We start from the raw sequence: 25,017 nt of genomic DNA, 5'->3' as shown, positions 1-25,017 counted from the left end.
AGAAATAATTTAACACTAATTTGTTCTGAACGCTCCATAATTTCTTAATTTTTATTGAACTCAATTTATAGAAAATCATCAACAATTTGTGAACAATTTATTAATATAAAAAAATCGTTAAAACATTTGCAGTTTTATATATATATATATATATATATATATATATATATATATATATATATATATATATATATATATATATATTTTCTGAACACTGCACAGTTTTCTATCCACTAAATTTTTACTCACTTGATTTATACTAAAGTAAACATTCAATTAAAATTAAAAAATCATCAAAAGGTTTCTAGTTTTTTTATGTTAATTTAAATTAGATTTTTTACTATTTTTTTAACCACAATTTGTGAACAATTAAGTAATTTAAAAATAATCATTGTAATATTTTTAGTTTTTTATTTTAATTTATCTAAAAAAAATGTTTTTGATTATTTTTTTCTGAACGTTTTTTATCCACTCAATTTTTTATTCACTAAATTAAACACAATTTGTGAACACTTAATTAATATTAAAAAATCATTAACAATTTATATTTAGAAATTTTTAGAAGATTTAGAAATAATTTAACATTTGAATCCGTTTATAATTTACAGGCTTATTTTATCTATTAAAAATCTTTGAAACATTTGTATTTTTTATTTTAATTTGTTTCTATTTTTCTGAACTTTTAATATTTTATCCGCATAATTTACTTTATAAATATTTTATTCTAAAAATTAATTAAAAATAATTTATTCATAATTCATTAATTTAATTCATATATAAATATTTTAGATAATGAAATTTAGATAAATTTAATTTATTTAGAAACTATTTTTCTAGAACTTTTTTCTGAAAACTCCACCAGTTTTCTATCCACTTGATTTATATTAAATTATTTTGTTCCAAAAAATTTTTAAAAAAAACATTTCTTGCCCAAATTTAATTTAAATAAAAAATATTTTCTAAGTTAATTTAATTTATTTAAAAATGATTTTTTTAGAATTTTTATTCACACACTTAATTAAATTATATGAAATTATAATTATAAATGAAACATTTGAATTTCATTAATTTATTTTGATTGTTTATTAATTTGATTTGGACTAACTACAAGTTTATATTTATTGCTAATCGTTAGTAAATATTATCAAACATTTCATAGGACACATCTCATACAAAAATAAAAAAATAAAAAATATAAAAACGCAAATAAAAAAAAATTATAAAACGTTTGTAAAAGTGTTAAATTAAATTAAAAATTAGAAAATAGAAAGATGAAAATAGTGTATAAGTTGTAATTTTTGATGAATTGTTACTTTAATTTCGATTGAAAAACTATGTAAAATTTATCGTTATCATGTAATTTATGGTCAAATTGAATAATTTATTAAATCTAGGTAATATTTTAATATCTTTATCATAAAAAATGTGCTTAAACTTTTTATTATATATTTGAAATAAATTTATTTATTTAGAATACAATGAGTATATTTAACTAGAAATAAAAATGTTCCAAACGTGTTTTTATTATAACTTTTTCCACGACAAGTTTATCTAAATTTGGTTTGAACGAGCGTAAAATAGATTAAACTTACGAAAACTTTTGCGAATGAATTTTTTTAAAAATAACCAACCCAAGAAAATTACAAGCCTTCAAAAAAACAACAGAATGTTTGTCTTATATATGAAACAATATATTAGAAAGTTTCTGTTCGGTTTTAATATTTTTAAAAATAATTGTGATAACTTTTTCAAAATTCTACTTAAGTACTTCGAAAACACATTAAATTTGGCAATAAATGTAAAAAAGATCATTTAATAAATTTCACCAAAAATTTAAAAAAAATAGCAAGTTTTGTGCTGAAAATTTTTCAATTTAAAATACTTTACAACCAATTGCTATTAAAAGTAAAAAAGTATATTTTTCATATCGTTTAAACAAATATTTTGTTACAGATATTTGTAAATAAACAATATATATATTTATATATATAATTAAAAAATGTACGACGATTTAGGCCACTAAAATTTAGAATATATTACTTTTTAACAATTAATAACAATTAGTCAAAAGTATAAAAAAATATTAAAAAAAAATTGACTTACTGATGCATCGCCGAATAATTTTTTAAAATTCGTGCAAAATCCAGATTTTAACAAATCAAAGCCCAATTTAATCCTCAAAGTATGTAGTTCGAAGCTGTTAATAAAAAAAAACAAATAAGCACTAAATAAATTTTTAAAAAATAATAATATAAACAAATACATACTTCCTCTCATTTCTCACATTCCGATTTCTTATAAGTCTATTTCTTCGGTGATTTCTAGTAAAAATTTTTGTTTATTTAATTTTTTTATACTATGTGCGTTGCTACAACTACAAAAATCAATTCAACACTAATTTGAATTTCTTAAATTTACGAAAAAGTTACCAAATTACCAAAAAATTGGTTACAACAGCGTTTTTTTCTGATCTTTTTTAACCAGGATCAGAATTTAAGCTACTTTAAGGAATCACAAAGTCTGGAAAAACGTCCAGATTTTTATTGTTTAAGGCTTAAATTGATTTTGGATGAGATAAAGGATAATATATTATATATTATATATATATATATATATATATATATATATATATATATATATGAATATTCATATATAATGACAAATAATTGTACTCATTGATACATATGACGTTCATAACTAATATTGATGATTTTTCGTAAATATCTCGAAATTTTTAAATTTTTGTCAAAAGTATATTTGGCATATTTTTAGCTAATAAAATTTTGTACATAATTTTCTCAAAAAGTTTTTTTCTAGCTCCAACAAATTCCGAGAAAAAACCCCATAAAACAACAACTTAATATAAATTTCTTACACATATCCATAATAGAGTTGTTTTTTTGACGGTTTTTTCCGAATATCTCACAAAGTTTAAATATTTTGTTAGAAGTATATTAAGCATATATTCAGGTAATAAAATTATCTAGATAATTTTCTAAAATAACTTTTTTCTAGCTCCAACAGATTTTGAAAAAAAAATCAAACAAAACTTAATTTAAATTTCTTAAATCCATATTTATGTTGTTTGTTTGGCGGGTTTTCCTAAATATCTCGTAAATTTTCAAATTTTTGGCAAAAGTATATTTAGCATATTTTTAGCTAGGAAAATTATCTAGATAATTGAGAAAAAATTTTGCAAATGACAACTTAATTTAAATTTCTTACATATATTTATAACTAAGTTGTTACTTTGACGGTTTTTCTTGAATATCTCAAAAATTTTCAAAATTTTGGTAAAAGTGTATTAAGCACTTACTTAGCTAAGAAAATTATACAGATAATTTTCTGAGAAAGTTTTCTTCTAGCTGTAACAAATTTCAATGAATTATACATTCAAATGCCAACTTAATTTAAATTCGCTAAAAGTACCCATAATTAAGTTGTAATTTACACGGTTTTTTGTAAATATCTCAAAAATTTACAAATTTTTGATAAAAGTATATTAAGCATATTTATAGCTAATAAAATTATCTAGAAAATTTTCTAAGAAAGTATTTTTCTAGCTCCAACAGATTTCGAGAAGAAGCCATTCAAATTTTTCTTGGAGCGATTCAAAATTTAAAGTAAAAAATAGGTTTTTTTAGTTACTAAATTTTTGTCATAACGTATCAATGAAGTCTTTTACACCAGATTACAAAATTTCGATTAATTATCCTTTTCCACTCTTATCCAAAACCATCACAACATCAACATCAAGTACATCAAAACAATTAAAAAAACTCAAAATAACTGAAAATAACACATTTTTTATTCCAAATACAACAATTCTGATGTCATTTTTAAAAAATATATAGTTATCCATACCAGAATCATTGAACTCAATAATTTCATTATTAATAATAAATGACTACCAACTACTATACTATTTATACTAATTTTATACTAATTCCGACTATCGACTAAGAAATACTGCTAAAATATTTTGTCGAGGATTAATATTAATAGTCGATAAAATTCTCATTCGACAGATTTATACTAATTATTATATATTTAGAATTTTTAATAAAATAGTTGAATGAATTGGTGAGAAGGGAACTAATATTTAATAACTATGGTAAGTACTTAAATATAAATATATGGAGAAAAATTATATCTCTGGGTAAAAATAATTTTAGTTTTAATACATTTTTACTGGAGATATTTACTAAAAATTTTGCATCGACAACTTTTTTTAAATTCGTTCTGGACGAGCATGAATTAAATTAAATTTGCAAATACTTTTTAAATTTTTTGTCTAAATTTTTAGTTTTGTATAAATATTTCGAACCAGATTTTTTTCGAAGTAAGGTTTAAATATAGTTAGTAATTTGAAATATAGTTTTTTTGTTCTGGAATCAGATTTTTGTTCCGGACTCAAGTATTAAGCTTCGGAATCAAGTTTTACACCCCGGAATCAAGTTTAGAGCCCCGGAATCAAGTTTCTAGCCACGCAGTCAAGTTTAGAGCCCCGGAATCAAGTTTAGGGCCCCGGAATCAAGTTTAGAGCCCCGGAATCAAGTTTAGAGCCCCGGAATTAATTTTAAGCCCTGGAATCCAGTTTTGAAAATCGGAATCAAGTTTCTAGCCCCGGTATCAAATTCTGATCCCCGGAATTAATTTTGAGTTCCGGAATCAACTTGCAAGCCCCGGAATCAAGTTTAGAGCTCCGGAATTAATTTCAAGCCCTGGAATCCAGTTTTGAAAATCGGAATCAAGTTTCTAGCCCCGGTATCAAATTTTGATCCCCGGAATTAATTTTGAGTTCCGGAATCAACTTGTAAGCCCCGGAATCAAGTTTCGAGCCCCGGAATCAAGTTTCTAGCCCCGGAGTCAAGTTTTTAGCCCCAGAGTCAAGTTTCTAGCCCCAGAGTCAAGTTTTTAGCCCCAGAGTCAAGTTTCTAGCCCCAGAGTCAAGTTTCTAGCCCCAGAAAATTTTTCAATTTTGCAATAAAGTTATTAGTCCCGGAATCTAGTTTGTCATCCCGGAATCAAGTTTCTTATCTGGAATAAAAAAAATTATCCCTGAATCCCGTTTGTTGTCAGGGAACTACATTTTTAGTCCCGGAATTGCATTTTGAGTCCCGGAATTGCATTTTGAGTCCCGGAATTGCATTTTGAATCCCGAAATCGCATTTTGAGTCCCGGAATCGCATTTTGAGTCCCGGAATCGCATTTTGAGTCCCGGAATCGCATTTTGAGTCCCGGAATCGCATTTTGAGTCCCGGAATCGCATTTTGAGTCCCGGAATTGCATTTTGAGTCCCGGAATTGCATTTTGAGTCCCGGAATTGCATTTTGAGTCCCGGAATTGCAATTTGAGCCCGGAATTGCATTTTGAGCCCGAAATTCACATTTTGAGTTCCGGAATTAATTTTGTATTTAACGGAATCAGTTTTAAAGTCCCAAAATTAGAACCTATACTCCCGGAATAAAGTTTTTTATCCTGGAATGAAATCCTTTTATCTCGGAATCAGGTCTTATATTTAAATCAGTTTTCTTGGGCCCGATATCGGTTTGTTTTGTCCCAAAATCAGTATTTTTGACCCGCTACTGGTTTGTTTTGTCCCAAAATCGGTATTTTTGACCGAAAACCGGTTTGTTTTATCCCAAAATCGGTTTGTTTTGCCCCAAAACCGTTATTTTGTGCTAAAATACCATTATTTTGACGCTAAACCCGGTTTGTTTTGCCTCGAAATCGGTTTGTTTTGTCCCAAAATCGGTATTTTCGACCAAAAATCTGTTTTATCCCAAAATCGGTATCTCTGACCAAAAATCTGTTTAGTCTCAAAATCGATATTTTGACGCTATATTGGTTTGTTTTGTTTAAAATCTGGTATTTTGAGCCGAAATCGGTTTATTTTCTTCTGAAATCGTTAGTTTTGACCCGAAATCAGTTTGTCTTGACTCGAAACCTGTTTGTTTTGACCCTAAGTAGGTATTTTTAACCCAAAACCGGTATTTATGCTTCAAAATCGGTTTACACATCAATTATAAATAATTCTGTTCATCAAAATCTGACTTTTTTGATATAAACTAATTTTTAACAGAAATTTGAATAGTATTTTTAGAAAAAAATTAAGCAAAGTAAAAGTAAATTATATTTAGTTATTTAATACAAACACTCTTTACTAAAAAATTTTGGTCTTGGTTTGGATTTGAAATAAAGATGAACAAAATATTAATACAAAACTATAAATCTTCACGATTGACCCGATGCATTAAAAATATATATATATTAGGTTGTCAAATATCTCCCTTCCGCTTTTTTGCTCTTGGTTTATAATACAAAAAGGCGGAAGGGAGATATTTGACAACCTATTATAAATTGTGTAAAATTCAGTAATAATTATATCATACAAAAAAGAAAATACTATCAAAAGTTAAATTCTTGCAGAAAAAACGTCACGCAAAATTAGTACAAAAACATCCACAAAAAACTAGTTTTACCCAGAGATACAATTCCCCTCAAATGGCAATAAAATCTCTCGATGAATGCAAATATATAAGTTTTATATATGTATATAAAAATGTATCATCATCAATAATCAATATAATATATCATCCTACTTGCTAAATGAGACCTGAGATTCGAATTACCTTGACATAACAACAATATTTCACTAATCATTATTTCATTTGTTCAATTTCGAATTCAAATTAATGAAATATTATAATCCTACTACGAGTGTGCTTTTAGTAATTAATTAATAAATTCATTTATTTATTTTATTTTTATTTGAAAGGTTAAGGAAATTCCTAATGTGTTTTAAAAGCGAACAATTGATGAGTAGTAGAATAATTGACTGTGATTGTGAAAATCACATTGTAAATGATTTAGTAGATTTATTTATTATTTGTAGTTCGATTTGTGGACATAAAATGTAGAAGTTTGTTACAACAAGCCATCCATCTGACTTTTTTCAAAAAAAAATCATTTCAAGTCCAGAATCTACATACGTATTTAATTTAAGTCGATTTTTTTCTAAGATTGAAAAAGTTTTCTACTAAATTTGATTGAATTTTTTTTAAATTGCAAATACATTTTCGCATTTTGCATTTGCTTTTATATTCCACATTTATTTTTAACACTAAACCGAGAATTTACAGAAATGACTTTAAAAAAATAATAGACTTTTATACACGTTTCGAGTCCCAATTTGGCACTTCACAAAACTACAAATGACATAAAATACCGGCTAATGTACTAAATATCATTTTTTATAATAAACATTGTCAACAAAAATATTTCTTATAATTCTTTTTCATCAAATGTAATATTGTGACAAATTTTATATATTTTAATTCGTTTTATTTTGTTTATATTTTGTATAAAAAATTAGCATTTATGATAATTTGTCGATAATTTTCATTATAAAAAATTATTATTTAGCAGATACTACTATATTATTATTTGTAGTTTTAATCACTAAAGAAGAGTCTAATTGGGACTCGAAACGTATGAAAGTCTATTAAGAAATTTTCAATACAATTTAATTTTTTTTATTATCTGGACATTATATATATATATATATATATATATATATATTTATATATATATACATTTATATATATTTTTTTAATTTAAACGTTTCGACACCTGATATGTGTCATCATTCAGTAAATCTAAATTCCAAAACAAAAAATTTACAGTAAAATTTCAAAACGTATTTCAAAATTTCAAATTTTACAGAATGTCTTTTAATAGTTGATTTTATTGAATTTAAAAAAAAAATTATTAACTTTATATTATGTAAATTGTACAAGTTTTTAGAACTTGCCAAATAATGACACACATGCAGTGTCAAAACGTACAAAATAAATATTGAATAATTCAAAAATAAAAATAATTCAAAATATTTGTCTTCTGTTATTTCAAAAATTTGGCTGAAAATAAATGTTAAAATAAAAATAAAAAATAGATGGCAAATACTTGAATTATTGATGTTGTACGTTTCGACACCGCATGTGTGCCATCGTTCTGCAAATTTATAAAAAATTGCCAAAAATTGGTAAAAAATCAATAAAACAATTATATTTTTACCATTCTACAATTTACAAAATGCGCGAAGAATATTAGAATTTTCTATTTTGAACGTTTCGACGGTGTATGCGTGTCATCATTTTTAGGGAAAATTTTTATAAAACTCTATGGAATTACAGAATTTTAAAAACAATTTTAATTTAATAATTTTGAAAAATAATTACTATGTAAAAAAATAAATTACCTTATTTATTTATTTATGCAAATTTTAAAAATTCGAATATTTAAACATTTTACAAAAATTACTACTAAACATTGTGAAAAAAATGAATTGTTTAACATTAAGTATAACATTTTTTTGTAAAATGTACAGTTTTTCAAATGATGACACACAAGCGGTGTAGAAACGTACAAAATTATTACTACAAAAAAAATCATATAAAATTTTTACTGAATATTGCAAATAAATAAAATAAATAATTTTTTACAATATTTTTTTTTTCTGTAAAATGTTTTGTAGATTTTTAAAATTTTTTAGAACTACGTTGAACGATGACACACGAACAGTGTCGAAACGTACATAATAAATAATTTAAATATTTGTCGTTTTTTATTTAGATAATTTGAAGGAAAAAATCTCGGAAAATATGTTTCAATATGGAAAAATCTTAAAAAGATGTTCTAATATTTTTTGCAATTGAGATTTACTGATTGATGACTCGTATAAAGTGTCGAAACGTTCGAAATAAAGAAAATAAAACCAATTTTAGTTCGACGAATTTTTGTAAACATTTGTTTCTAATTGAACCATAAAAAAATATTAAGATATAGTTTATCTATTATAAAAAAATATAAAAAATAACACTTTTCTTAAAAAAACTTATATAAAAAAACTTTATATATGTAAGTGAAAATAATACTATTCAATCAACCAATATAAACTATTAACTTTTAAATTAAAAAAATCCGTTTAATAAAATTATACTTAAAAAAATTGTTCAATTTTATCAAAAGTTGCAAAAAATATATTTTGAACTGATTTGTTTTGTCTCGAAATCGGTATTTCTGACCAAAAATCGGTACTTAAGCCCCGAAATCGGTTTAAGCATTAAATGTAAATCGGTTTGTTTTGTCCCAGAAACTGTATTTTTGTCCCAAAATCGGTATTTTGGACCAAAAACCGGTATTGTGACACTAAATCAGTTTGTTTTGCCTCGAAAACGGTATTTCTGACCAAAAATCGGTACTTAAGCCCCGAAATCGGTTTAAGCATTAAATGTAAATCGGTTTGTTTTGTCCCAGAAACTGTATTTTTGTCCCAAAATCGGTATTTTGGACCAAAAACCGGTATTGTGACACTAAATCGGTTTGTTTTGCCTCGAAAACGGTATTTCTGACCAAAAATCGGTACTTAAGCCCCGAAATCGGTTTAAGCATTAATTTTAAATCGGTTTGTTTTGTCCCAAAAACTGTATTTTTGTCCCGAAATCGGTATTTTGGACCAAAAACCGGTATTGTGACACTAAATCAGTTTGTTTTGTCTCGAAAACGGTATTTCTGACCAAAAATCGGAACTTAGGCCCCGAAATCGGTTTAAGCACTAATTGTAAATCGGTTTGTTATGTCCCAGAAACTGTATTCTTGTCCCAAAATCGGTATTTTGGACCAAAAAAACGGTATTGTGACCCTGAATCGGTTTGTTTTGTCTCGAAAACGGTATTTATTACGCCAAATCGGTATTTCCAGGTTTAGTGTTAAAAATTACGACAAACAACCAAGTTATCCAAAATTCTGACTTGATACTTGGAGATTTTTATAATCCGTACATTTATAAGGCCATCATAACACCAAATTTAACTTTACCGTTTTACACTCTATCAATATTTCCTTTATTTTCCTTGGAATCAAAACAACTGATGACCAATTCGCCTCCGGGTTTTTTAGGCGCGTACAAAAGATCTTCAGTTTTATCAGCACTTTCGACATCGACAATCGTCGAATGATTTTTCTTATTTCTGTTTTTGCAAGTCTTAAAAGCGGTAACCATCGGTATTACCACGAGAACTGCTCCTGAAATCGCAATGAACAAACCTGCCAGATAAAATGACAAGTCGTAAGTACCTGTGATGTCTCCGATCCAACCTGGTAAAGAAAAATTTGGTGAGCAATTAGTTAGGGAATAGATTTTTTTTTTTGAATTTACCAGCCAAAGGTGGTCCAATGAGATTGGCGACTCCTTGCACCAAGAGTAGAAGTCCATAGGCATTTGTAAATCTTTCTAAAGTTATTAATTCCACTAAAATAATACTAGTCAGTGCATAATTGGCGGCTATGAAGAGACCGAAAGCTCCTGAGGCGATGCACAGGCCCTGAAATTGTAACAAAAATAGATGGAAGATGAGCCAACATTTGTATAAATAGGATGGATAATTTTGGGAAAATATATTTCATACCAAATAACTATTCATCAAAGGAACCATGGCAGTAGCAGCTCCACACAATCCCATACACAAAGCGTAGACAAGACCTGCATTTAGGCACTGCAAATCACCAGCCCAGCCTAAAATTATCTAAAAACAAAAAAAAAAACATCATATAAATATATATATATATATATATATATATATATATAACAATTTAGAAAAAACTAGTAATGCATGGCATCGTAGACAAATTTCTCCAGTACAGTAATTGAACATTCGAGGAATGAAAATAATCAATCAATAATATTTTTCAATAATTAATTACAATTGTTTTATATAGTTTCCAATAGATTATTTATTATAAATACCTTAAATTTATAAGTGCTTATAACTTAGGTGTTTGTTCACAAGAAATTTGTTCAATTTTTTCAAAAGTTTGATATTTCTGGTACTTCTCAATTTTTTAAAATTTTGATTTTTTAGAAAATTCTTGAAAATAGTCGATTTTTTTTTGAAAATTTCGAAATATTTTAAAAATTTTAGTCAGATCTCGATTTTTTTTTAATTCTTATATTTTTTTAAGTTTGTCAAAATTTAGATCTTTTTTTATTGAAAATTTCAAAAATTTGATTTTATTGAAAATTTAATTGTTTTTGAAAATTTTGAACTTAAGAGTATTTTCATTTTTTTCAAAATTTTGATTTTTTTATAAAGTTCGTTTTTTAATTTTTTTAAAATTGGAAATTTCTGAAAATACTCAATTTTTTTTGAAAATTTTGAAATATTATTTGAAACAAAAATTGTAAGATCTCGATTTTTTTTAAATTTGATATTTTTTTGAATTTTTTCAAAATTTAGATTTTTTATTGAAAATTTCGGGAATTTGAATTTTTTTTAAACTTTAATTTATTTTAAAAATTTTGAACTTACTTGAACTTGAACAAGAATTATTTTTTTTTTTAAATTTTATTTTTTTTCAAAATTTTGAAGATTTTTAAAAACTTCGACTTTTTAATTTTTTTAAGTAATTAGAAATTTCTGAAAATATTCGATTTTTTTTGAAAATTTTGAAATATTAGAAAATTTTTTGTAAGAACTGTTTTTTTTTAATTTGATATTTTTTGAAATTTTTCAAAATTTAGATTTTTTATTGAAAATTTCAAAAATTTGACTTTTTTGAAACTTTGATTTTTTTGAAAATTTTCAAAATTACAAAATTTTCTGTAAAAGCGTTTTTTGCACGGCGCTATACAAGCACAATATTTTTTTAGTTAATAGAATCAGATGATCCGTTCTCTAGAAAAATGCATAACCATTTTACACACTTTGCGCTCCATACCTCCGAAACGGATAGACATGCCTTTTGCAAAAACGCCTCGCGATCGAGAACAAACCGATTGTTTTCTCAATCATTCAAATCGGGTATTCCATACTGTCGAAAAAGTCGAGGACATTTATTTGAATCATAGAAGTAATTTTTAAAATTAAAAATCTTGGTACGGAACCCAAAAAATGACACAAAATGTGTACACATTAATAAAATCTCTATAAAATATCTGATAATACAATATGTACGTATGTCTAATGATCATTTTTGACCGAAAATGGCATTATTTTTTACTTTTTTCATTAGATCTCCGAAACCTTCATGAAAATTTGATAAATTCTTCATCTTGTCAATACAAGTAAAATGTTTTTTGAATTATTTGAATCATTTTTGGCACTTTTTGCCCCGTATCTTCGAAACGGTTAGACCTGCCTTTGCCAAAAACTAATCAACACGTCTCCTTATCAATACGAATCGTTTTTAGAATTATTCAAATGGGTGGACCGGTGTTCCTGAAATCGCCGATGAAAATTTGTACACACACAATACATCCATTTATTCCACCTTATATATATAAAACCTTTGAAACGTAAAGATAAATAAAAATTATCATATTCGATTTTTTGACTACTATAACTTACTCTACGGAAAGTTGAAAATCTTCTTACCTCTCCGACCATGTTCAATATCCCAATAACACTAAGAAGTACTGAAGCATCAGTTTGGCTAACTCCCATCCCGATGGCATTATCAGCCAAGTAGATGTACATCACATCGTACCAAGTGTATAAAAGAAAGTTTGACAGGGCAAAAGAAACGTACCGGGCATCTGCAAAATGCGATAAATCCAACATATCTCGGAGAAGATCCCAAAACTCCCACAAACCTGGGTAAAAAAATTTAGGTAGTAAAAGAAATATGTATGCATTATGGTGGTCCTTAATATGGTCATTTTTGAATTTCCTTGCTCCCAAGGGCTCAAATTGATAAACAATTCTCTGAAAGTTTTAGCTCTTAATATTAACTTTTATTGTTATACTCAATTTAATTAGAAAATATTTATAATAGTATTATAAGTCATTTTTTATTATTTGACTTCATATTGTATACTGTTTTCCTAATAAATACAGTGAGGGGCTTGTTTTTGCCTAAAAGTGCACGCAACCTGGATCGACGCTTCGTTCCAGGTTAACGTCACGCGCAAAATCTTGGGAAAACTTCCACTTCTGTTTTTACTCTTAGCTATAATTTTTTTTATAAATTAAATTATCTAAATATCAGTTTATGATGTATTATTTATTATGTAATTTAAAAAATATGCAAAAATTGAATATTTAACATTTGTATTGAGTATTGAATATTGAGTATTAATAAAGACGTATACATTTATCTTAGTTTTTTTTATTTCATAATTATTTATAACATTTAATAAATTTTATACATAATCACACGGTTGTTGCAATAATTATGAAATGTCTGGTATTGTAAATTGTAATTTTATCTAACATGAAAAATATGTTTGTTTATGTAAATTCGTATAATTTGATTAAGGATTTTTTTTCAAATCATTTCTTTGAATAACTCAAAAACTTTGTACCTGGCATTCTTTTACAGTTAGCTTGGCAGAAATTAAATGAAATTCACTACAAATCCGTGTAAACAGTTATATACAATCCAATATAAAAGTTTTGAATGAAATGACTTTGAAAATGGATTTTTGATAAACGCAATAGAAAATTCGGGACATTTTTCTATATTTCTTTGAATAACTCAAAAACTTCATTCTGCACACTCTTTTTTAGTTAGCTTAGCAGAAACTAAATAAAATTTACTACATATTCCTATAATCTATAGCAAACACTCCTTTACAAAAAATTTAAATAAATTAGTTTTAAACTCTCTACAATATGTCCAAGTTTGCAATTTGTAATAAACGTAATATAAATATAGGGTTGTACTCAATTTAATTAAAAAATATTTATAATAGTATTATAAGTCATATTTTATTATTTGACTTCATATTGTATATTGTTTTCTCAATAAATGCAGTTAGGGGCTTGTTTTAGCCTAAAAGTGCACGCAACCTGGATCGACCCTTTGTTTTAGGTTAACGTGCACGCGCAAAATCTTAGGAAAAATTTTACTTCTGTTTTTACTTTTAGCTATAAAAAAATTCATAAATTAAATTATCTAAATATTAGTTTATGATGTATGTCCATTCTATTTCCATACAAAGTTTGATTGAATTGCGCACTATCTAAAAGTTAATATTAAGAGCTAAAACTTTCTGAGAATTGTTTTTTATCAATTTGGAACCATTTGAGCCCTTGGAAGCAAGGAAATTCAAAAATGTCCATATTAAGGGCCACCCTAGTATGCATATTGGTTGTATAGACTCACCATCCCATGGCCAATTGTCGTACTGTTCCTTGGCAATAGTTGTCATGGAATTTCTGTAAATATCTGGACAAGATGAAGCTCTTAATCTGTACCTGTTGATGTTCAACATGGCACCACGGTAAGTCAGCGAGTGCCTGTGTACACGTAGATCTTTTAAGTACGAAGCCTAGAAAACCAACCATAAACTAAATATATTGAAAACAATTTGCAAACCACTTGGTGTACCAACCTGAAGTCTTTTATTAGCAGAGTTGTCCAAAACAGGATTTGTTGCACCTTGGTTTGGAATCAAACCGTTTTGGTTTTTCCTGAATAGTCTACCATTCGCGGTTTTGGCATTTGCAGCAGCAGCAGGAGGAGGCTGTAATAGATAATAAATAATAATAAGATAATAGATAATATTACTCCGGAATCAAAAATAAATAGTACCAAAAAGTACTTACCGATTCTAAGTCATTGATATCTTTTTTGATGTCTTCAGAACGTCCAATGTTGTCCAGACGTCCACTATCACTAAAACTTTTGGAAGGAGCCAGTTGTTCGTTTCGTTGCAGCAATAAATCCAGAACAGCAGCATCTTTGCTCCGAGCAGCAAAAATATCTTCCAAATCTTTTACACCTTTGTCACCTGGTAAATGATAAAAATAATACAAACAGATCAAAATTAACTGCAACCTAGTGGTGTATGGCATCGTGCCTTAAGGCAAATTGCTGGAACTTTTCGTACCGTGATGAAATATTCGAGAAATGTTAAACTTTTTCAAATTAATTATTACAAATACTGTAACTTTCATTATTTTTGCTATCTTAATTGTTATATCTGAGCAAATCAAATGTAAATCACAAATCAATTTATCTCCACAACATTAACAATCGTCATTTCATTTCGAATTCAATTTAGAAAAAAATAGTTGGCTAATTTACACAAAATTGATACAGTGCTTCCGTATAGTCACAGTCTAAACGCGTTTGCAAATAATTCTGTGCGACATTTTTACTTATACTGTGCTCAGCTTGGCGGCATTTTTACATTTTTTTAATAGTTTTTGGTAAAGTGGTCCGGTACATATACAGTCTGAACGCACTTGGGTGAACATTTGTACCAGAGTAGCGCTTAGACCATAGGTGGGGAACCTGCGGCCTCGAGGCCGCATGCGGCCTCCGGAAGGTTCTTGTGCGGCCCCTTGCCGTCTAGTACAAAATAGCAAAGTTACTTTCAAAGAACTATTGTACAAAAATCTCACCAAAAACAGTCATATTGTAACATGACATCAGATTACTAGCCTGAAACACAAACTCTTAGGCAGATACAAAATTGAGATGTAATATATTATATTCATATTATTTAATATAAGTAATACTTTCGATTTCGCAAAACATCGCCTATTATATGATTCAAAAAGTATTATAAAAAAATTAACAGTGCAAAAGAATCGTTAGCACCCAGGTTGAAGATTTTTATGCGTATCCGTAGTAAAATGATAAAAATTTATACTTCTCGCAATCAAAAGCAAATCCGCAGCTTTGGCGGAGATCGGAGCAACCAGATTTTACCAAGATATATTGGCAATTTTATGAGACTATAGTTATAAAATGACACAAAACTATACTTTTTTTTCATAAAATACAAAAATATATTTTTAAGAATTGCTGTAGGCAAAATATGTGTCCGTATTTATTTACACTTAATATATAGAATTTATTTATATTTAAATCTTGCAATATAAATACAGAGAACATATTGAAATGAGAACAACTCAAATGCAAAATATAAATTAACAATACATTTTGTGCATAATAAATACATATTTTGATTAAAATATTTCTTTCACGTTCATTATTGTTAGTTTATACATTATCAAATATTACGCTTATTTTCATGGGTAAACATTATTATTCTCTAAATGGAGTAGGTACATCATTTATTAATATTTTTTAGATTATATTCTTAAATGTTTGTCAAATGGAATCAAGGAAAGAAATAACGTTGCGTTTAATGCATTAAACCTTTTTTTGTTATGATAACTATTGTCATGAATGACAACAAGCAGAAATATTCATACCGAAAGTTCACAAATGAATTTAATCTGGTTTTTCCGAAGCCCGAAATTCCCTAAATTAATCGGTAACACCTTAGTTTGCAAAATAAAAATCTATCATTTATATAAAAAATGAAATTAAAACGAACTAAAATTCGATTTTATCGAAACGAAGTCGATTTTATCTCATTACATACGTTCGAAACATACCAACTTTTTTTTTCAATCTTCAAGAAAAATGAATGAAATTTTATTCGATTTCCTTCGATACCCACAAATTTTACATCTCGACATTTACTGGTCATTTTGTCATAAATTGCTCAGTTGCCAAGCGAAAAACTAGCAAGCAAAAAACAAAGCCAAATAAGTCACTAACTTAGTGTTATTATTATATATTATATTATATTTAAAATTTTGAAGTATTTTATTTACTTTTTTCTATATAATGCAATAAATTGTTAAAACTATAAAAAACTAAAATAATTTCACAAAAGTCACTTTGTTAGGTCAATCAGTTTATGCGGCCTCTTTCATTGCTGCCTAATTTAAGTGTGGCCTCTAATGGCAAAAAGGTTCCCCACCTCTGGCTTAGACTGTGCTTAGTCTGGGTGATTTTTTGAATTTTTAATCCAAAATTACAAACATTTTATGGAAAATAAAAAAATATGTAATAATTTTGTAAGCAATTGTTTTGTCAATACAAGCAGAAAGTTTTTTAGATCATTCAAATCGGAACTGGCATTTTTTGCACATTTAGCTCTGTATCTTCAAAATGGCGGGACCTGCCTTTGCCTAAAACTAATCACCTCTTCTCTCAATCATTACAAATTGAATGTTTTCTAGATCATTCAAAGCCGATACTCCGTTCTCTCAAAAACTCGATTTGTATTTTCTGCACTCTTTGCTCCGTATCTCCGTAACGGCTGGATCTGCCTTTGCTAAAACCTAATCTACACATCTCCCTAATAATAGGGATTGAATGTTTTTTAAACCATTCAAATTGGTCGATCTGTGCGCCCGAAAACGTGGACGAAAAATTGTATCCATGCATACATCACACACACACACAAGCACATACACACACACTTCCATTTAGTTTCTGAGGTATGCCAAAATGTTCAGAAACTTTCAAAACGTCGAGAAATGCAAAAAATTTCATTTTCGATTTTCGGCCCATTACTATAACTACCCTAAAGAAAGTTAAAAATTGCAAATACTTAGCAAAAACACAAGTATGATCTATATTTAGTTCTTCTTACCTTGTTGGGAAACTAAGTAGAAATCCTTGTTCCTGGCCAAAATAATATCCAGAGCAGCCTGATGATCCAAATCACCATTAGAGATATTCCCGGTATTATTCAACACATACGTGGGTAAGTTGACCAAGGAACTGAACAAAGGACGTACAGGTGCTGATTTAGACATCAAATCACCCTTGTGATCTTCCCTGATGAGAAAAAAATCATGTACATGCCTCTTAGTTGGGGTGTCATGCTATAAATTGATTTACCTGTCCTCAGTTTCATCTTCTTCACCAATGGTAGTTACCAGGCCATTATTTATAGCCAATGATTGCAGTTGGCTATAAGTATTAGTGCTATTGCTGGCTGTAAACGATTCGGCAGAACTTCCACCTTTAATTTTCTTTTTGTTTTTACGCTGTTTGACACCAATGGCTCGCAAACGACGCCTAAAATACACACCAGGATTAGGGTTTTTCGGTTTTCAAAAACCGGTTTTTGGGCAAAAATTATGGAATTCGAAAACCGTTTTCTCAGTGAAAAAAGTCGATTTTCACTGTATAAATGGAAAATCACAAATTTAGCCAAATATAAAAGATAGATGAAAGCGTTTTGATTCTTGAAATCATGTCGGTTCAGTAGCATTTGATATCTTATCAGTCTGCAATGGTTTTGTATATATTAATTTAGATTTTTATACCGGTGTATATATTAATTTAAATCAGTGTGACTTCTTCTTGAAGAAGTAACTTCCTCTACTCAAACTTAAAAAAAGAGTTTTAAACTCTAGAAGCCACAAATTAAAGAAAAAAAAACTTGGAATTATTATATCAATTAAGCATTATTTGGTCGCAAGTATGAGAGTATTTTCTATTTCAGGAAATTTTGTGAGTAAACAAAGGACATGTCTAAGTAGCTTTTCAATATACGTTCTCGGTTATTTTAAATCATACTTTATTAAACAAAAAATAATTAGAATGTTTGAAATTAATTAATTAACACTTTCCACTCTATTATAGTGCTATATATATATCTCAACTCGGATTTTTTTTTGTATCGGATTTTTTTATAATGTGGTAATATTGCTTTTAAATATCGTTAGTATGATAATAAAACAGAAAATTTGAAAAAAAATTTAAAAAAATGATACAAACCATGTTATTGTTTAGAAAATCGTTTTTACACAGATGTTTATAAAAATTAATTAATAAAAATTATATCAAATATATTCTGAATATAAACTAAATAAAAAAAATAATTGAAAAACTATATTCTTGGAGGTAGATACGGTTTACGTGCCTGTATTAAAAACAACCCCAATAATACCCCAATATAAATAATATATATTAGGTTGTCAAATATCTCTCTTCCGCTTTTTTGCTCCTGGTTTATAATACAAAAAGGCGGAAGGGAGATATTTGACAACCTAATATATACGTGTGTATGTGTATGTATGTATATTATGCATATGTATAATACATTACATTGTATACATATATATATATATATATATATATATATATATATATATATAAATAATATATAAAATGAAATCTTTGGTAACAATTATATCTAAAAAATAATGGTGTTTATGAGCAATTAAATTATTTTGACCATATATATTTTTGAAAATAATTATAAATTAATCAGTAAATGAACTTAATAGTGAATTACCTTCATAAGTATGAAAAAAATCACACGTTGTATGTTTAGTTTGCGGCATCCGAGTCGAAAGGGTTAAAATTGCTCGGAACAGAAATAAAAGTTTTAGCTTGATTATTTTTAAAACTAAAATTGATATTAACAAGTATGTATCAACATGTATCTAATATTTCTTTATTTTTTTATTTAATGAATTTTTTCTTATTTAAAAATGTATTATCTTTATTTATTCGAAAACTTTCCTTTCACTATCATAAAAATATTTTCATTCTTATATTAGGTTGTCAAATATCTCCCTTCCGCTTTTTTGCTGTTGGTTTATAATACAAAAAGGCGGAAGGGAGATATTTGACAACCTTATTTAACCCTAAGTGAAACTGATGCTTGAATGACGAATAATTATTTTCAAAGTTATTTATTATTTATTTTCAAAGTTATTTAATCAAGATAAACTATTATTTTTTAGTTCTACTAAATAAAATTAAAATAATTTTGTTTACTATTGAACAATAAATAAATTCAGTCAAATACTGCTCAAAATTACACTAAATTTGCGAATAAATTACAGAATATTCGAGCAAAAATTTTACTTTCTATATAAAATTCGAAAACCAATTAAAACCGGTTTTTTAGTGAAATTAAAATTAGAAAACCGGTTTTCTGAAATGTCGGTTTTTGTATAAACCCTAAACAGGATAAACGTAATGACTTGGGGTTGTTGCACAAAAAAATTCTTTACCTTGCTCGTTTTCTATCTCTGGCTTTAGCACGTGCCAAATCTGCAGTCCATGGTAAATCCCTCATCAAGGCACCACAAACAGCCATGTTAAGAAATAATCCTGACAGGATCAAAGTCGTACCTCTCCAACCATACTCGTCCAAAAGAGCTTGGGTTAAAGGTGCGAACAGGAAAGTACCTATACCACTGCCACAAACTGACAGACCTGGATAAAATAATATTGTATAGGGAATAGAAGAATTTTGCATACAATACAGGAATATTTTTACCAGTTGCAAAGGATCGTTTCTTATCAAAGTAGTAAGCAACGATGACGACTGCAGCTACGTAGCATAAACTTAGGCCAAAACCTGCCAGAATGCCGAAGGTGAACAAAAGTGCCATAATGCTGTTGGCTTGGGAACTCAGAGCAAATCCTGCAGCTGCTAAAATTGCTCCGACAATCGTCACTCTCCTACAACCATATCTAGAACATGACAATGATTAAAGTTTCAACTATATTTAGCCTTGAGGCAAGTTACATGAACTTCCCGATATGTGTAAAAAATCGACTTAATCAATAAAAAATAAATTAATTTATGAGTGGAATGTAGCACAACCGTGCCCAATCTTTTATACCTTCTTGGAACATATAGTTGCATTCTTTCAGACCTATTTGGTTAAAAAACATTATTTTAATCATTGAACTAGTTGACTTGCATCTATCTTAATAATTTATTTAATTATGAATAAAATTTACTATACTTACACCTAGTATATCAAAACCAATGGTATGCTCTGCCTATGAAATATTCTCTTAAATTTTTTTCCTAGGCAATATAGCTCCATACAAGGTTGTCAAATATCTCCCTTCCGCCTTTTTGTATTATAAACCATGAGCAAAAAAGCGGAAGGGAGATATTTGACAACCTAATATATTTCGAATGATAAATATATTTTGATATTTGTTCCTTTTTCATTGGTGTGAACATTATATATATGGTAATTTTTAATACCATTCTGCCCACACACTGTTCATCGATGTAATAATAGTCATTTATTAAAATGTTATACGAGATTTTTATAACATTGACTTCTATTAATATTGACAACGTTATTAAGTACTCAGTTTATTATACATAATTGAAAACGAACGAACACGTTAACTCGGAGTATTTTCAAAAAGCAACTTTTCAAAAATCAACAATTTTTATAATTGAACCAGTGAGAGTTTAATGGTTTAGTATGTTTATTAAGACCAAGTACTATATTGTTATACCAAGTAAATCGTCTAATTTTTAGCTAACGTCAAAAAAACTACTTATTTTCTCAAACTTTTGATGAATTTTTAAAATTAAACTACTTATCGTAAGGCCGCAATATTGCAGTAAGTTCTATAAGACCATAATATATATCGGCTTAAATTTTTTTTTCAACAGTTAATAACAAGAAAACTGCTCGGTAGATTTTCACCTAAAACTAATCAGTACCATTCCCAACTAATATCTTCCGAACAGTTATTGATTTTTAACTTCCCGAAGGAGAAGTTTATGTTTTCATCCAAAATCCCGACTCGCTAATTTTTTTTTCCTGGACGTTTCAAGCCATTCTGAATCGAATGAAACCAAATTTGGAAAAAGTATGTGTAAGATTTTTTACCGTAAATCGACGTTTTCTCGAAAACAGATGGACCAATTTCAAAAATTTAAAAGCCATTCGATGTATCTCGATGAGGCCTAGCGTTTCTGAGTTTTGTACGAAGGATCGGCCGGGCCGTTTTCTTGTAATAAAGTTAAAAAAAAATCGATGATTTTTATGATTTTTTTTACGGTAGATACCATAGTCTTCTAGATCATACTAAAATATGACGGCCCTTCGACAAGCCGTTTGGTTTTGAAAATTCTTCAAAGTTTGCAAAAATTAGTATCGTTCTGTTGGCATTTGTCAAAATAAGACCTTTGATCGACGTTTTCTCAAAAACGCCTGAACCAATTTCAGAAATTTAAAAGCCATTCGATGTATCTCAATGAGGACTAAAGCTTTCCAGTTTAGTGTGACAATCTGCCAAACCGTTTCTTTGTAATTTGAAAAAAGAACGTTTCGTCCACATTTAACCTCTAACTACCGAAACGATTTAAAAAAATCAAAAACTGTTTGAAAGATCAGTTGGGAATGATACAGATTAGTTTTAGGTAAAAATATACCGAGCCGGTTTCTTGTAATTAACTGTTGAAAAAAAAATGATGCCGATTTTTATGGAACTTTCTTTGAAATTAACACAATACCTAAGTGCAACTGTTTTTTTTTCAAAAATTTTTGTATAGTAGTGTATACGAATACGAAAATTAAATTTTATCTCGTAAAGCTATGTATATGTAATCGTAGTAAATTTTATCTAGTTTATGCTGAGCTAACTAAAAAAGAACAAAATTCTCGAGTTATTTGACAAAATTTGAAAATGTACCTCAAATTATTAAAATTCATAAAGCAAGTTCATACTATGATTTTGTTTCTCAAATTTCTTGTACCAAAGTGTAAGAAGCTGTGTATATGCAAATTCAAGAAATTTTATCTAGTTTCTGCTAAGCTAAATTAAAAAGTCTGCCCGAAACAAAATTTTCAAGATATTTAATCAATTGCAGTAAGTGTCTTAAATTTAAATGGTGCAAATTTTGAAATACATAAGAGTGGGTTCAAACTTGATTCATTTTCTCAAAAATTTTGTACCAAAGATTATATAACAGCTTATGTACAAATTTAGTAAACTTTATCTAGTTTTTGCTACTTTAATTAAACAAGGGTGTACGGAACAAAATTTTCAAGTTAATTAAAGAAATATAAATACATTTTTTATATATATCATGGTCTTATAGAACTTACTGAAATATTACGGCTTTACGACAAGTAATTTAATTTAAAAAATTCATCAAAGTTTGAGAAAATGAGTAGTTTTTTTGTCGTTTGTTAAAATTAAAATTAGATGATTTACTTGGTATAACGATAGAGTACTTGGTCTTAATGAACATACTAAACCAATAATAACCTAGAAAAACTGGTTCAATTATAAAAATTATTGATTTTTGAAAATTTGCTTTTAGAATATACTCCGAGTTAACGTCTTCCGCCGTTTTCAAACATGTGTAATAAATCCACTGGGAACACTTTTAATCACTCATAAATTAATTTATATTTTATTGACTATGTCGATTATCTACACATACAGGGAAGTTCATATAACTTGCCTCAAAGGCAAAATACCAATACCAACTAGTTTCTTACCTGTCCGTTAAAAAACTAGCCACAGGTCCACTCAAAAGCGGCATCCCCATGAATAAGCTTCCAATCCAAGCAGTAGTAGATTTGTTATCCCCAAAATATTCTAAGAAATCTACAAACATAACTCCAAAACTGAAGGATATACCGTCTGCTATCAAATTGACGCAAAAAGCAGCTGCTACCACAACCCATCCCCAACCACCATCTGGAGGTTGAGGACGTTTGGTGGAAATTCCAGCATGGGTATATTCTGATGATAGTGTGCTGCTGCTGCTTTCATCTTCATCGGATGATGATGATGATGATGTCGAGGATGATGAGGCCGAAGTTGCGTTTGATGAGTTTAGCGGAGTTATAGGAGATCCTGGGAAAAATATTTTGGATGTTAGGTCAGGGCATAAAGTTTCAATTTGATTTTTGTAACTATTCTGTGGGAACTAAAATGTTTTGCCCTCTACTTTAAAATAACATCCTTAAAACACCACAGTTTTAAAGATAATGGTGAAAACTGTTGAAACTAACCTAAAAATAACTATAGACGATATGAATGAATTAAACCAGATATATAGGGTTCGCCAAATAATTTTTTTTTGGAAAACTAATGTGTATTTTCTTAAATTTCTTTTTTTATTTGAAAGTACAATCCTTTCAGTTAATGATTGAAATTAATTCAGTTAATAATGATTATTATAATTTCATTCAAAAATGAAAAAAAGCCTCGGCTAACCGTTGAAAAAAATGAAAATAAAAAATGTTAGATGGCATACCCTATACTTAAAACTTTTACTGAGGTAACATAAACTAAACAACAGAGCTCAATGCGAAAAACACTATCACCGAGAAAAATACTATTGTTGAAAAATTTACAATGTGGCAGTTTATCTCGTAATAGAATTGTCGCCCAATTTAAAATGATGGCTGGTTACATATCTTTTGCCCTCTACTTTAAATTAGCATCCTTAATAACACCACAGTTTAGTTGTTTTGAAGATAATGGAACAAACTGCTGAATCTAATTTAAAATAACTATACACGATATAAATTAATTAAACAAAGTATACTTAAAAATTTTACTGAGGTATCGTAAACTAAACAACAGTGCACAATACAAAAAACATGATCCACAAGAAAAACACTATTGTTGAAAAAATTACAATGTGACAGTTGATCTCGTAATGGCTTTTGCCATTGGGGATTGTCGCCCAATTTAAAATGATGGCTGGTTACAGATATTTTGCCCTCTACTTTAAAATAGCATCGTTAAAAATACCACAGTTTATTTATTTTTGAATTAAAGAAAAACTGCTAGATCTAGCATTAAAATAACACATTTTATAACTAAGATATAAATAAAAATTAAATTTTCATTACGTAAACTAAATAACAGTGCTCAACACAAAAAAAACTAACAACTACAGGAAAATAAAAAAATACTTTCGTTAAAAATTTTACAATGTTGCCGTTTATCTCGTGATAGCTATGTGGCCTTTTCAAGACTATGGCTGGTTACCCATGGTTTGCCCTCTACTTTAAAATAGCATCGCTAAAAATATAAATATCGCAGTTTATTTGTTTTTGAAATAATGATGGTGGTGGTCATTTTTACCTGAGAAGCTCTAAGTCTAAATAAAAAAATTGATTGGTTCTAAAAATCCAAAATATGAAAAGCCAGGTATCGTCAACTAAACAACAGTGCTCAAAACCAAAAAAATCTAGCAACTAACAAAACTACTTTCGTTAAAAATTTTATTTTGATTTTTTTTCGAGATAGTAAAATAGCACTGAATTTAAAGCTCTGGTTGGTTGATATGTGTGAATTTTACAACAAATAAAAAGTGTATACTAAAAATTTTACCCAGGTATCGGAAACTAAATAACAGTGCTCAACACAAATAAATACTTTGGTTAAAAA

At 27.9% G+C, this 25,017-nt stretch overlaps 1 protein-coding gene across 2 annotated transcripts in view; it reads right to left on the bottom strand.

Moving 5' to 3' along the window:
• Positions 1-2,142: 2,142 nt before the first annotated feature.
• Positions 2,143-25,017, bottom strand: part of LOC113372402 — a 44,912-nt gene continuing 22,037 nt past the window's right edge. The window contains exons 3-16 of one of the 2 annotated variants that reach the window (XM_026612724.1): positions 23,109-23,469; positions 20,120-20,316; positions 19,851-20,055; positions 17,719-17,898; positions 17,468-17,655; positions 14,613-14,797; positions 14,399-14,530; positions 14,170-14,335; positions 12,438-12,655; positions 10,473-10,589; positions 10,223-10,388; positions 10,141-10,161; positions 2,268-2,321; positions 2,143-2,197 (exon numbers count right to left, since the gene is read on the bottom strand). In XM_026612724.1, the coding sequence (XP_026468509.1) occupies positions 2,296-2,321; positions 10,141-10,161; positions 10,223-10,388; positions 10,473-10,589; positions 12,438-12,655; positions 14,170-14,335; positions 14,399-14,530; positions 14,613-14,797; positions 17,468-17,655; positions 17,719-17,898; positions 19,851-20,055; positions 20,120-20,316; positions 23,109-23,469 (2,162 nt within the window). In that variant the 3' untranslated portion in view covers positions 2,143-2,197; positions 2,268-2,295. Of the gene's footprint in view, positions 2,198-2,267; positions 2,322-9,112; positions 10,162-10,222; positions 10,389-10,472; positions 10,590-12,437; positions 12,656-14,169; positions 14,336-14,398; positions 14,531-14,612; positions 14,798-17,467; positions 17,656-17,718; positions 17,899-19,850; positions 20,056-20,119; positions 20,317-23,108; positions 23,470-25,017 lie in introns of those variants that run through there. The other variant, XM_026612723.1, reaches the window with a different exon arrangement.

The sequence above is a fragment of the Ctenocephalides felis genome, unplaced genomic scaffold (genome assembly GCF_003426905.1).
Source record: "Ctenocephalides felis isolate EL2017-DRISC unplaced genomic scaffold, ASM342690v1 CF-g0.4_SCAFFOLD_01604, whole genome shotgun sequence".
Taxonomy (NCBI): domain Eukaryota; kingdom Metazoa; phylum Arthropoda; class Insecta; order Siphonaptera; family Pulicidae; genus Ctenocephalides; species Ctenocephalides felis.
Note: the sequence above shows the minus strand (reverse complement) of the source record. Positions and strands in the feature narration are given on the sequence as shown.